Source organism: Balaenoptera borealis (genome assembly GCF_965194805.1).
Source record: "Balaenoptera borealis genome assembly, chromosome: 14".
Classification (NCBI taxonomy): Eukaryota; Metazoa; Chordata; class Mammalia; order Artiodactyla; family Balaenopteridae; genus Balaenoptera; species Balaenoptera borealis.
The window spans coordinates 91,710,752-91,724,390 of record NC_138875.1 but is presented as its reverse complement, the minus strand read 5'-3'; the positions used below and the strand labels follow the sequence as shown (position 1 = coordinate 91,724,390).

At 50.7% G+C, this 13,639-nt stretch overlaps 1 protein-coding gene across 1 annotated transcript in view; it reads left to right on the top strand.

Annotated features, from left to right (window-relative positions):
* The window catches only part of GOLGA3 (golgin A3), a 44,859-nt gene that overhangs the window by 295 nt on the left and 30,925 nt on the right, over positions 1–13,639 (top strand). The window contains 4 exon segments of the mRNA XM_082355371.1: positions 5,731–6,043; positions 8,163–8,285; positions 10,978–11,050; positions 11,052–11,079. Of these exon segments, the coding sequence (XP_082211497.1) occupies positions 5,911–6,043; positions 8,163–8,285; positions 10,978–11,050; positions 11,052–11,079 (357 nt within the window). The 5' untranslated portion in view covers positions 5,731–5,910.

The following is a 13,639-nucleotide window of genomic DNA, read 5'->3' as shown; positions in this document are numbered from 1 at the left end:
TAGTCCGGCTCCTCACCGTTGGTAGCCTCCGGGCCTGGAAGCCGGCCTGTGCAGCTGTTAGGGAACTGGCTTCATAAATATACATACATTCGAGCCCTTCCGGAGCGCTGTCTACCCGTGCCGGGGAGTGATCTGTTCAGAGGTGCCCACAACTGCCGTTGGTCTTGTTCTTTTGCAGAACTTCTGTCAAGATGACATGCGTGACATGGTGTCGGGTGGTTAGTGTGAAGCCTGGTTTAAAGAGCCCGTGTGCTCTCAGCCTCTCAGTCCACCTCGATTCCATCTCGATTCTGGGGTGCTTAGAGGCGTTTCACTGGTGCAGTGATACCTTCCAGAGGCAGTGGGGTCAGGCGTAGTCACTAGCCTGCAGGGGGTGCAGGTGAACAGCTCGGCCTTCATTCAGCAACTGTTTGTTGAGTGTCGGTCGTGTGAGCGGCACTGTTCATTGTAGGTGCTGGGATCCAGAGCCGAAGTCGTGTCAGGGTCCCTGCCTTCACTGAGCTCACGCCGTCGTGGAGGGATGCGGAGGATAAATGAGGTCATTGCTGAGAGAGTATTGGGCGTTGCTTAGGGTGGGTCTGTAGGAGCGCCCGTCGGCGGAGGTGACTTTTGAGCCAAGGCCTCTGTGACAAGAAACTAGCCATGCAAAACTGGGGGATAAGAGTGTTTCGGGCAGAATGAACAGCAAGTGTGGTGACCCTGAGGGAGGAGGAGGTTTGGTGTTTTGAGGCAGAGAAGTATGGCACGTATGTAATGAAAAAGGAAGAAAATGATAGGGAACAAGGATGCAGTGTCGGGAGGGGTCAGATGCTATGCAGCTTCCTAGTTCGTGGTGAGAGGCTTAGATTTGATTGTCAGTGTGATTGAAAACCTGGGGCGTTGTAAGCCATTTACAGGTGACTCGTGGATTTTTCTTTTTTTTACATTTTAAATTGTCCCTTAAATATTGCAAATATAACTTTTTATTGGAGTTATAGCCTTCAGTTCCAGTGGACCTTGAATGGCAAGAAAAGGAAATAAAAATCATCTGACATGACTCAGATTCAAAAGTAACTTTTTTTTTTTTTTAGCCAGTTGCCTTAAGCAGCAGTATAATTTTTTAATTTAACTAAACTTACAATATTATGTTAGTTTCAGGAGTATAACATAGTAATTTGATGGGGTTTTTTTTTTTTTTAACATATAAATTTGGGGGATACAAACATTCAGTCATGACAATTCTTTTTTTTTAAATTTATTTATTTTTTATTTATTTTTATGGCTGTGTTGGGTCTCCGTTTCTGTGTGAGGGCCTTCTCCAGCTGCGGCAAGCGGGGTTGCCGCGGGGGCCACTCTTCATCGCGGTGCGCGGGCCTCTCGCCATCGCGGCCTCTCTTGTTGCGGAGCACAGGCTCCAGACGCGCAGGCTCAGTAGTTGTGGCTCACGGGCCTAGCTGCTCCGCGGCATGTGGGATCCTCCCAGACCAGGGCTCGAACCCGTGTCCCCTGCATCGGCAGGCAGAGTCTCAACCACTGCGCCACCAGGGAAGCCCAGATGGGGTTTTTTTGTGTGTTTTTTTTGGCCATGCCGTGCAGCATGCGGGATCCTAATTCCCCAACCAGGGATCGAACCCATGCCCCCTGCAGTGGGAGCACAGAGTCTTAATTACTGGACTGCCAGGGAAGTCCCTGATGTTTTTATAAATTAGACTCCATACAAAGTTATTATAAAATATTGGCTATATTCTTTGTGCTGTACATTGCATCCTTGTAACTTATTTATTTTATACCTTGTAGTTTGTACCTCTTAATCCCCTTCACCTACTTTGCCCCTCCCCCTTCCCTTCGCCTCTCTGGTAACCACTAGTTTGTTCTCTCTATCTGTGAGTCTGTTTCTGTTTTGTTATATTTGTTCATTTGCTTTCTTTTTAGATTCCATAGTGATAACATAACAGTATTTATCTTTCTCTGTCTGATTTATTTCACTAAGCATAATGCCTTCCAGGTCTATCCATGTTGTCACAAGTGGCAAAATTTTGTTCTGTTTTTATGGCTGAGTAATATTCTGGCGTGTGTGTGTGTGTGTGTGTGTGTGTGTGTGTGTGTGTGTGTGTACCATACCTTGTATACTTTCTTGAATGAGAATATCTTCAGTTGGCTTTTACCTATTGATTTTGACAAGCAGCAATTGAAGGGAAAATAACACTAATAATAATAGCTGCTATTTATTGAGCTCATGGGATGTGTGCAGTTAATCCTGGCACAGGTTTTTTATTCTTTTTCTCATCATCTTACTGATGAGATCGTCAGCTAAGAGTGGTTAAGAAATCTGCCCTTGATCTCACAGGTGAGGGTCGGGGAGTCAGGACCTGCAGCCAAGATGTCTGATACCTGAGTCTGTCCTTTACATTACACTGCTATATGGTGACATTAGGCTTTCCGGGTTTTCACTTTGGCCATGCTCTGTTGTTTTTCTTTTCTTTTCTTTTCTTTTCTTTTTGGCTGCCCCAGGTGGCTTGCAGGATCTTAGTTCCCCGACCAGGGATCGAAGCCACGCCATCGGCAGTGCATGTGCTGGTGGTCCAGAGTCCTAACCACTGGACCACCAGGGAATTCCCATGCGCTGTAGTTTCTAATTGCCGATAGGAACATCTTAAAGAAGATGGGGTAGATGGAGCTGTTAATGTGCATATACCAAATCCATGTAATCTGCTGTCTGGGGGAAGCTGGAAGTCACATAGGTGCCTGAGATGGTAGTTTCTCGATCTGAAGTCTCTTGATGTCAGACAGTGGTGGACCTAGAGTTACACGCACTTTGCGAAGTTCTAAGTGACAGTTTGCCTCATCTCTTCCCTCCGGGAAACAGCAGAATGCACGTGGTCAAAAACAGTACTGTGATTAGGCTGATCTCTGCTTTTTAATCACAGAATGGAGTGCATGTTACTAAGAACAGCTTCCTTGTGATGTGCTCCCAGCTGTCTGACCCTCCTTGCCCTGCTTTTGTCAGCAGTCTGAGATAATGAGGCCCTGGACAACTGAATCATGCTAAGTAAAATTCGCAGGAGGCTGAGGATACACGGAGAATGCCAGGGTATTATGGACAGAGAGAAGTGTCCCTTCACCAGAGGCTGTTGCTGGTGGTCTGTGAATTCGTCTCTTGTTTGGCTTCAGGAAGAGCTGCGTGTGAACAGGAGCCACCTTCCTAAGTTACCAGAACAAGTCACAGTCACAGGGTCTCGAACTCTCGGGGGCTGCACCATCCATCTCTGGAGGGGCTAGGGCTCCTTGGGAATCAGAAGGCTTCTTGTTTAGTAAGAAATCCAAATAAAGGGAAGCCAGTGAGTGGAGTGTGCGTCGGCACTGGGCTCAGACGGCCCGATGCATTTGTCTTCGGCGTGCCTTCCGCAGTGGACGTGAGCATCTCGGCCGTGTTCCTCTTTCCTGCACGGTGTCAGGGTCAGGTGTCGTCACTGCTTGCCTCGGTGGCGCATTCTCTGTGGCTCCTTGGCTGCCCCTCTGCCCTCCCTTTTTTGGTTGGCATGTTCTGTCTTTTTTTTTTTTTTTTTTTAATTTTTTTTTTATTAATAGCTACTTTTATTTATTTAATTTATTTGTTTATTTTTGGCCGTGTTGGGTCTTCGTTTCGTGCGAGGGCTTTCTCTAGTTGCGGCAAGCGGGGGCCACTCTTCATCGCGGTGCGCGGGCCTTTCACTATCGCGGCCCCTCCCGTTGTGGGGCACAGGCTCCAGACGCGCAGGCTCAGTAGTTGTGGCTCACGGGCCCAGTTGCCCCGCGGCATGTGGGATCTTCCCAGACCAGGGCTCGAACCTGTGTCCCCTGCATTAGCAGGCAGATTCTCAACCACTGCGCCACCAGGGAAGCCCATGTTCTGTCTTTTGTAGGTAAGTCCCGTCCCGCTGGCTGGCCCGCTCTTCCGGCTCACTGACACTGCTTACCTGGCCTGTGGCCATTTACATGCAGCTCTCCCAGTTTATACCTCCCCGGGTGTTCTTTGCCCTCACTAGAACTGCGGCTCCCAACTGCGTTTAGTAGAAACAGACTTATTCTGTATTTGACAAGGCGTTGTGGGTGCCCAAGGATGCAAATACTGCTATCATTTTGTTTTGGAACCACTAGCTTGGTTGTTAAGGGGTGGAACTTGGTGAGGCAGAGATTTAAGTCGGTAGCCTGCGCTGAGCACTGCTCTGTGTAGGGGATGTGCCAGGGGGTAGGGGCAGACTTGGAGTGGTGATTTCTGCATCCAGGATCTTACAGCGTGATGGAAGAGGTAGGCGCACACACACCGCGGTGTGATATGCTTGCAGGGGGTATCATGATGGCAGAAGCGAGTGGGCCACGTGCTTTCCCTGAGGCCCAGGAGGGACTTGAGAGCAGTGCCTGATGGTAGACATGGAAGGGTCCATGGGGATTTGCCTGGGGTCAAGGAGAGAAGGGCATTGGCAACAGTTACCCATGTTTTCACACATTTCTATCCGTGGTCCTTTCAAGTACAAACCCTTAGTACTAGCTCTACGCTTAATAGTAGACATAGGGAATCCCCTGCTGGTCCAGCGGTTAGGACTCTGCACCTTCACTGCCGAGGACCTAGGAACTAAGATCCTGCAAGCCGAGAGGCGTGGCCACAAAAAAAAAGTAGACATAGCCTCTTTGTATTCGTAACAGCACTGTTATTGATCCATGGTATCGCTGGCCTGTCGGGCGCCAGGTTGCAGAGGGGAACGTGTGGATGATTGGAGCTGCGGGCCAAACACCACCGGGTTCCCGTCGCTGGGCCTCACCACGGGGTAGGCCAGGTTGTGCCAGCCACAGGGTGTGTGTTCGTGGGTGACAGGGTGACAGAGGACCGTGGAGAAGCAGGTGCACCTGCCTGTCCAGTGAGAGGCAGCTCCTGCGTAGGCTCTTCAGAAACGTCTATGTGGGGTTTGTAAGCTGGGGAGGAAAGTCATGTAAATTTTTGTCCTGAAACCCGCGATAGTATCCTCATTACACTTCAAAAGTGATAACCAGTTGCCAGACTTCGGGCAAAGTTTTGCTACCTTAAACTCAGCCTGGCAGGATGGGCTGAAAGATAACAGATCCTGCGAGAAATGAAGGATGCATTGGTTACCTGCTGTGACATGCTGTCTCTGCCCCCATCCCGGGACGGCTACTTCCCTGTGTCCTCGCCCCCTGTGCTTTCCTCCAACAGTGTCCGGTTTACCATGTCCCACGCCATCACGTCTTCCACGTTGCCCTCTGGATCTGAGCTGTGGCTTGGGCGCTGACATGCCAGGTCTCCTGGGGCAGGAGCTTGTCCTTTGAGCCCTGTGAGCTCTTGGGCCTGTGTGTCCAGTACAGAAGCCACTGGCCACATGTGGCTATTTACACACAAATTAGTTAAATTTAAATAAATACAGACTCAGCTCCTCAGTCACCCAAGGTCCACCCCCAGCTCCGTGGCCACCTCTGCCGATTCTAGCGCCGATTGTGGAGCTTCTCACCCTGGCGGGACGGTCTTTAGCCGGCACCAGTGCAGGCGCCCTGCGGGGATGGGCCCAGGTGGGGCTGGTTCATCATTTTATCCTCAAAATCTAGGATGTTGTAGGTGCTCAAGGATTATTTGTTGAATGAATAAATCTATATTTGTTATACAGATGCAAATTGGGAACCAAATGTTAGTCTTGGAATTGTCACTTCAAGTCTGACAAATGAAGTTTCATAATACCTTTTTTCTCTTTTTTCTCTTGTCAGGTATCATGATATTACTTGGTTTGATTTCAGGCCATTTGTGAGACTTTAGATCTTCCGAAAATGGCAAACCCAGTGCGGTCCCTCCCGGGAGCTCTTGGCCGTTGCTGATGGCAGAAACCAAACTCACTCGCGGTTCACTTGCAGCCCCCGAGTGTCAGCCCAGCCCGTGTCGCCGTAGCCATGGACGGTGCAGTGGCCGTACAGGAAGGCCTGTTGGAGGACAGACCTGGCAGTGGGATCTCGGCTCGCCCCGAGACCCCCCCAAAGCCCACTGGCTCCCTGACGTCACTGGACCAGTGGGATGAAGCCCAGTGTAAGTCACCAGTTACTCTGTGTGCTGCTGACTTTCTGCCTTCAAACAGGAGAACGTGGGTCAGCTTGCATTTTGGAGGAAGCCTGTGGTGTCTAAGACCGTAATGAACTTTTTAATTCATTCAGAGTGTGTTTTTAGTAATCAGATGAGGGTTTGGTTTGGTTTTGCTTTTTAGTTGATGCCAACTTTGATTCAAGCACCACGCATGTTAAATAGAACGGGAACTTTGTGGCGCTTTCTGCTCCAGCAGGACAGAGCAGCATGGTTACCGTGAAGGCTCTGTAGGTCTTCACTGACACATCATTGTGCCCTGCCTAACATGCTACCTTTTCGGTTGGTTGCCAGAATTTTACTAACTGGGATCCAGAAGTGGTCCACTAGTGATCTGAGGATGATTGGGTCACATTTGCATGTTAGCTAATGGGTTATTTGTGCATTGGAAGTACAGGGTGAATTACCCACTCCATTCCATGCCCCTTCCTGGTCAGTGTGTGCTTGAAAATCATTAACATGTGTATGTACTGACTTACTAGCCGAAACTGCATTCCTGTTCTTGTAAAACAGTGCTCAAGCACCTAAAATGGCTTTGCTGGTTACTGCTCCTTCAACGCCAGGTGAGGCCAGTGCGGCTCGGCCCAAGACCAAGAGCTCTACAGTGGGACGGCTCCTAGGTCTGCCACTAACAGCAAGGAGCCCTCAAGCAAGATCCTTGATTTATCTCAGTCTCACTCTCCTCTTGAGAAAACGGAAAGATGAATGGTACCTGCATCTCGGGGTGGTCGTGAGGGCCCATGTGAAATGAAGGCACTTGGGAAGCGCCCGGGAAGTGGTGCCGGCTGTGTGTGTGTTGTCATCGTTATTTGTTTATCCATAATTAGGCTTGTGTTTGGAAACAATTAAATCTTATTATTTATTGGGCCTTCTTACTTTTAGGTTTTTTTTAAAGTGTAATATGATGCTCAAAAAATGACTTTGTTATGTAAACAGCAAGGTTTAGAGACTCTCCTAGATCCGTAAGTAAGCCTGTCAGAAAGCAGAACTGACCCGATTAACGTGGATCTGAGATGCAGGATTCCTCCCCCGACCCCAGCAGGAGGCTGAAGGGCTGTTTGTGTAGAACAACAGATGGTTGTGCAGGGTGGTGGTGGGGTCTCCCCGCTCTGCTTTGTGTCTGGGGTGCCCCGTTTGTATTCTGGTTTTCCTTTCAGAGAGGCCTGACAGTAAGTAGCTATATTAGTTGGGAGTCACGTTTCAAGTGACAGAAACCCATTTTAAATTTGCCTGGGCACAGAGGGAACTTCCTGGCTGCATACTGGGTACGTCATGAGAGCCAAGTGATGCTGACCCTGTGCGAGGCCGGGGCATTGCAGTGCTGGGGCCCTGGCACCTGCCTGGAAGCCCCTCCACACGGCTCCCTGGCTCTTTGGCTGCCAACTGGCTGGTCTTTCAGGGGGAGAGTGCTTTCTTTCTAGTTTCCTTTTGGCACAGAAATAGGTTTCAGTTAGAGCATAAACAAGTCTACTCGTAACAGTGTTAGTGGAGGAGAGTGAGCTTGGTGGCCGTGTGTAGTCACCACTGGTCAACTTGGCTTTGTATCCGTCAGGTGTTTGTCAGCCATAAGCACAGACCCTTGGGTTCTGTGCTCAGCTGTGCCATAATCGTCCTCAGCAGCTATTCTGACTCTGCCTTTGATTTCTCGTTTGGAATCAGCCCGTTGAAAACGTGAGGCTGTGACACGGGTTAGCACTGCTGGTAACAACGCCTGTTAAGAAACATCGTCAGCTATGTTTTAAGCATGTGTAGGGTTTTTTTGCTATATTTTAAAAAACAGACTTTCGTAAGATTTCTCATTGGTCTTGTTTAAATGAAAAGGAAACATTACTCCTTAAATTCCACAGCCGTAGCGCGGAGGGTGAGGAGGGCGTCCTGCAGTGAGTGTGTCAGGCTCTGCGAGGTCGAGTGACTGGTCCCACCTCACCGCCCACAGGAGGGGACGATCCTGCTGTCCTCTCAGAGTGAACAGATCCATGGCATGTGGAGATTGCTCACGTATCTAGATCCCCTCTTGTCCTGCTTGAGTTGTTAAAACCGTGATGGCCCAGCACACCCTCTTTTCCAGGTGCCGGTGTCGAGGTAAACAGAGCTTCAGATGAAGGAGGAAGCCAAGGGGCCACCTGTCCGAATGGGCCGGCGCCACAGTTCCCAGACCCTCCGCTGTCAGTGGGTCCTGAAGCCTCTCCAGGTGTGGCTGATTTCCATGACAACCTAAGGAAGTCTCAGGGGACTAGTGCTGAGGGCAGTGTTAGAAAAGAAGCTTTGCAGTCCCTCAGACTCAGTCTTCCTATGCAAGAAACGCAACTGTGTAAGCATCTGCCCGCTGGGCTCTTCCCCCCTCTCCCCCCACCCCGGGGCCCTTGTCACCCACCATCCTGCAGAGGCACAGGCCCTGCACCCCCGTGCCATTTGCTGTTTTATCACTGTGGTGGGTAATACATTTAACAATTAGCTCCATTTCAGAGAGAAGATACACTTCATCATGGCTTGATGGTGACTTGGACTTGAGGCCCAAGTTTAAAGGGCCTGTGCGTGCGTGTCTTTTGTCACCCTGGATGGTGAGCAAGCAGCCAGTGGGGTTTTGATCTTGACAGTTACACTTTGAAGGCTTTCTTTTATGAGTTACTTTAATCAGTGTTTATCTTGTGCAATCCCTGGGGATTCAGGGGTGAACAAGTTGCAAACTGGCAGCCTCTGAGCCCTAGAAACCTCCAGGCCTTTTTCTAACATGTAGGTTTTCATACACAGACTTGTGTGATTTTACTTAATGGGATCACTTCACACGTGCTGTTTTTAAGCCTTGTCTTCCCTTCAATACCTCCTCCCTTCCTCTCCCCTCCCCTCCCCTCCCCTCCCCTCCCCTCCCCTCCCCCTCCCCTCCCCTCCCCTCCCCCTCCCCTCCCCTCCCCTCCCCCTCCCCTCCCCTCCCCTCCCCTCCCCTCCCCCTCCCCTCCCCTCCCCTCCCCCTCCCCTCCCCTCCCCTCCCCCTCCCCTCCCCTCCCCTCCCCTCCCCTCCCCTCCCCTCCCCTCCCCCTCCCCTCCCCTCCCCTCCCCTCCCCCTCCCCTCCCCTCCCCTCCCCTCCCCCTCCCCTCCCCTCCCCTCCCCTCCCCCTCCCCTCCCCTCCCCTCCCCCTCCCCTCCCCTCCCCTCCCCTCCCCTCCCCTCCCCTCCCCTCCCCTCCCCTCCCCTCCCCTCCCCTCCCCTCCCCTCCCCTCCCCTCCCCTCCCCTCCCCTCCCCTCCCCTCCCCTCCCCCTCCCCTCCCTCCCCTCCCCTCCCCTCCAGGTCAGCCACATTCTCACATAGTCCTTTATAGGCCTCTGAAAACCGCCAGGTTTGGGGGTCATTGTTTTTTAAAATGGGGTTATGTCCCTCACATGACTGTGTGCTTTCCTCATCTAGCTTTATCACATGGAGATTGCCCCACATCAGCTGATCCGCTGATGCAACTCCATATCCATTCTCTTAAGGCTGGTGGGAGCCCCGCGTGTGGCCGGTAAGAGCCACGTGACCAGTACTGCAGTGAGCATCTCCCCATGCGTGTTTGCAGCCTTGGTGCTTTCGTTTCTGTGGGCTCCACCCTAGAAGCAGAATTCTTGGTCAGAAGCAACAGCTGTGTTTATCTCCATCATGTGTGGTCACATTGCCAGGGCGCTGATGCCCTGTGAGAGGACACAGGGGCTGTTTCCTCTGAGTCTTTACCAGTCTGATGGGTGTGCTGTGATGTTGCCTTGATACTTGCATTTGCAGCTCCCACTTCCCTGGTTACTAGAGGGTTCTTCACAGGCATTGTTTTGTTAGGGCCACAGCGTACTTTAAACATCTCTGTAAACTAACTGTTAGTACGTCAGCCAAGATGTCGTGTGAAATCCTGGGTCCTGACCTGAGGGGTATGTTAGCTCTGGCCCGAGGTACCCACCCGGCTCGCCTGCCCCCAGCCCAGCCCCGAGGCCATGTCTCTGGTGCTGCGCTTGCTGATTTGGGTTCCCTGCCTGAGGCCACAGCTCCTAGGTCTCTGCTGTCTGGACCCCTCAGCGTTGTGAGAAGTATGAGAGGCCTCTTGAGTGACGAGTGCACAGTTAGTGACAACACTGCTGAATTCCTAGTGCAATTCAGCAGCAGCTACTCACCTCCTGGGATCCACATTCGAAGATGCTGCCGCCCGTGAAGGGACTCAGTTGCGGCATTTCTCTGCTCCCGTCAGCCTGCTGTCTGACCCCCCTGGGGAGACCTGGGGCTCTCCTCCCTTTCACTCGCTGTTCAGCCCTTTTCTTACCCAAAGTGAAAGGTTTGGATTTTAGATATTTAAAATTTTGTTATTAGCCAGAAAGTTGTCAGAATAGTTCCCCTCCTGTCCTTGAGCAGAGACCCTGGACTGGAGCCGCCTCAGGCAGGAAACTGAGGTGAGCGGCCCAGACATAACTGCGTGGAGAAGGCGAGTTGAGCGGCTGTCGTCCCGTCAGGATTGCTTCTCACGTTCCTCTGTAACGTCAGGGAGCGGACTTAGAGCTTGGTGAGAACCTCAGAACACTCACACTGGCACCAGCTTCAAGTTCAGTTCTTTTGTTACTAAAAGGCACAGGTTGCCCGTGTCCTGTTTTACCAGCCGGGTGCCCATAGGGGGCGATGCACTCGTGGCATGAGCACGGCCCCTGTGCTTGGCCAGTGTGTCTGCCACCAGGTGGGTCCTCTCTGTGGTCAGTGTCCGAGGCTCGCAGTTTTCTCTCCATCTGCAAACACTCCTTTCAAACTAGACAGCCGTGTGTCGTTCAGAGCTAAATCGTATCGGTAATAAAACGCAAAACAGCCAAGCTGCTGTTCTGCTTGGTCCTCTGTGCCCTGGTGCGTTGTGAGTTTCTAAATGGCCATTTCCCCACCTCAGGCTCAACAGAGGCTTCACTGCCCCTGGAGAAGGAGGAGCAGGTCCGGCTTCAGGCTCGGAAACGGCTGGAAGAGCTACAGGGTGAAGCGCCAGCAGGAAAGAGTGAGTCTCCCTCTCTTGAACAAGCTAGTGGAAAGCGTCACGTGTGAAAAACAGCAATTCGTCAGACATAATTCTAGGATCTGCTGTTTATTCCTCTCTGTGGGGGTGGGCTTCTGTGCTTCTCTGCAAAGATCATTTTTGTCATGTAGTTCCCACCCTTTGGGAGATTGCGCAGGCTCCGGTTCCCACCCCGTCTGGTCCTTCTTCCCCCTAAAGCTGCCTTTAGAAAAGCAGGGGCAACAAATACTTGGGCAGAACTGCTGTCTGTGCTTGAGTGGCCAGTCCTGGGTTTGGCTTGTTTACTGCATAAGTGGCACAGTTTCTACTGAACTTTGCTGTACAGTGTTAGAATATGTGCCACGTCCCACACATATGATAAGTATGTCCATATGCTTTGCTAAAATCAGTTTTGTTCAGGTATGAAACTCTCGTTAGGATGCCAGTGAAAGCAGTCTTTTTAATCACATCGAGTGACTCTAAGAAAGGGGGGTATGAAGGTTCATTTCACTCTTCGTCCAAGTTTTCTGTGGACTTGAAAAATTTCAAATTAAAGGAATTTAAAACTAAACAAACTTTTAAAAAACGCTTTTGGGGATTGATTTAGTAGTGACAGGTCCTCATCAAGGTTGGCCATTTGTGTTCCCAAGAGAGAACCTTGGCTTTTGGAGCGTCAGGGCTCTGAAGCCAGTGTAAACGAACTGGAAGGGACAGCACCAGGCTCTGAACTGACAGAGGTTCCCACCCGGGCAGGGGCTTCTCGGGATCCCTCCAGACGGCCTGCCAGAAAACGTTACAGGGATAGTCAGTAGTCAGTAGTAATTATGCGTGCTAGGTACTGTGTTAAATTCCCCACGGACGTTACAGTGAGGCTCGGACAGGTAAGGAACTTGCGGTAAAGTAGCAGAGCCAAGATACAGACCAGACAGTGTCTGTGTGCCGAGCTTGTCCACAGCTTGCCTCCCAGGGGTTTGCACCGCAAGTCCAAGCTCTGCCTGGGTCATCCAACGTTAGGCAATTAATGTGTCAGTAGTTCAGTGTGAAGTTTCACATCATTTCCCATCTTTACAAATTATATGTATGCATATATGTGTATAAAACCTTAGCCTCAGTAAGATAACTTCTGTCCGGCTGCTGGACTCATCACACACTGGTCTGACCAACCTGATAGGCCCGCTTGCTTGGTCACCCCCCCTCCCCCGCCCCATGCCGCACTAAGCAAGGCAGGCAGCAAGATGCCGGCTACTTTGGCCCCCACCTGTCCCCTGCTCTGGAGACCCTCGGGGCAGGGCCGGCCGAGGAGAGTGCAGCCTGGCAGGTGCTGTCCTCATGCAGATCGGCACCTGGGTGGGTCCTCCCCATGACCCAGGGGAGCTCAGAGCTGAAGTGACCACCAGTGCCCCCGCCTGAGCTGGGATTTGAACCTGCCTATCTGAGCGCAGAGCCGTGCTCCCCGCTGCTGTGCTTGTGACCCATCAGCATGGCCTGTCGGTTCATGGAGTAGCATAAACCGAGTGAGGTTTTCTTTAAGAGTACAGGTTAGTTCAAAGTGGGAGAATCTGCTGATAGAACTCAACATAATGGTCATTCCATGTGGCAAGGCTTATGACCATCTCAGTAGGTGCTGAAAAGGTATTTGATAAAACTCAGAATTCTCGATTCAAAAAATACAAAACAGGCAAGCAGAAACAATTAAACTAGGAGCAGAAACAATTAAACTAGGAGTATAAAGATGCTTGTTTAGGAATGTAGTTCGAACCTCATACTTAAATGGTAGAGATGAGGAGTGAAAGCCCTCCCCTGTTGGAGAGCCTCTCCACGCGTGTGCCTTCACGCAGAGGTGGCGGTCAGTGTCATGTAGGGGAGCGCCCTCTGTGCGCTGCCCCTCACGCGGCCGTTCTCACTCCCCTGTCCTCAGCTCCTTCTCCAGCAGCACAGTCGAGGTCGTCCTCGTCCTTTGTGCCCATGGGTGTGTACCAGCATTGCATTCACCAACCCATAGTGATTGACATTTAGGTGGGTTCTAATTTTTTGAAATTGCAAGCAGTGCTGCAGGGAACGTTTTGTGTCTTGGTATACTTTTGTGGGTAAATCCTTAACTGTCATATTATTGAGTAAAAGGTTTTATGTATTTGTAAGTTGATATGTATTGCCCTCCACATAGGATGGACTGGTTTACATTCCGGGTAGCAGTCTGTAAGATCCTTGGCAGCGTTAGAAATAATGAAAATTGAATCTTTGTTCTCTGATAGGTGTAAAAAAACCAGTACTTCCTAACAGTAAGCGCCTCTTTGCGTGTTGGCTGTTTGGGTGTCTTTGTCAGTCTTTGTCCGTTTTTCTGTTGGTTGTCTTTTTGCTATGTTGGTACTGTATATGAGGAAGTTATCCCCTTCTAGTATTTTCGCAAATAATTTTTTCTTAGTTTGCCGTGACTTCTTTTCTGGCATACTTTTTGCTGCACATCAGTTTGTTTGTTTGTTTGTTTTTGGCTGTGGCACGCAGCTTGCAGGATCTTAGTTCCCTGACCAGGGATCGAACCCGTGCCCACTGCAGTGGAAGCACA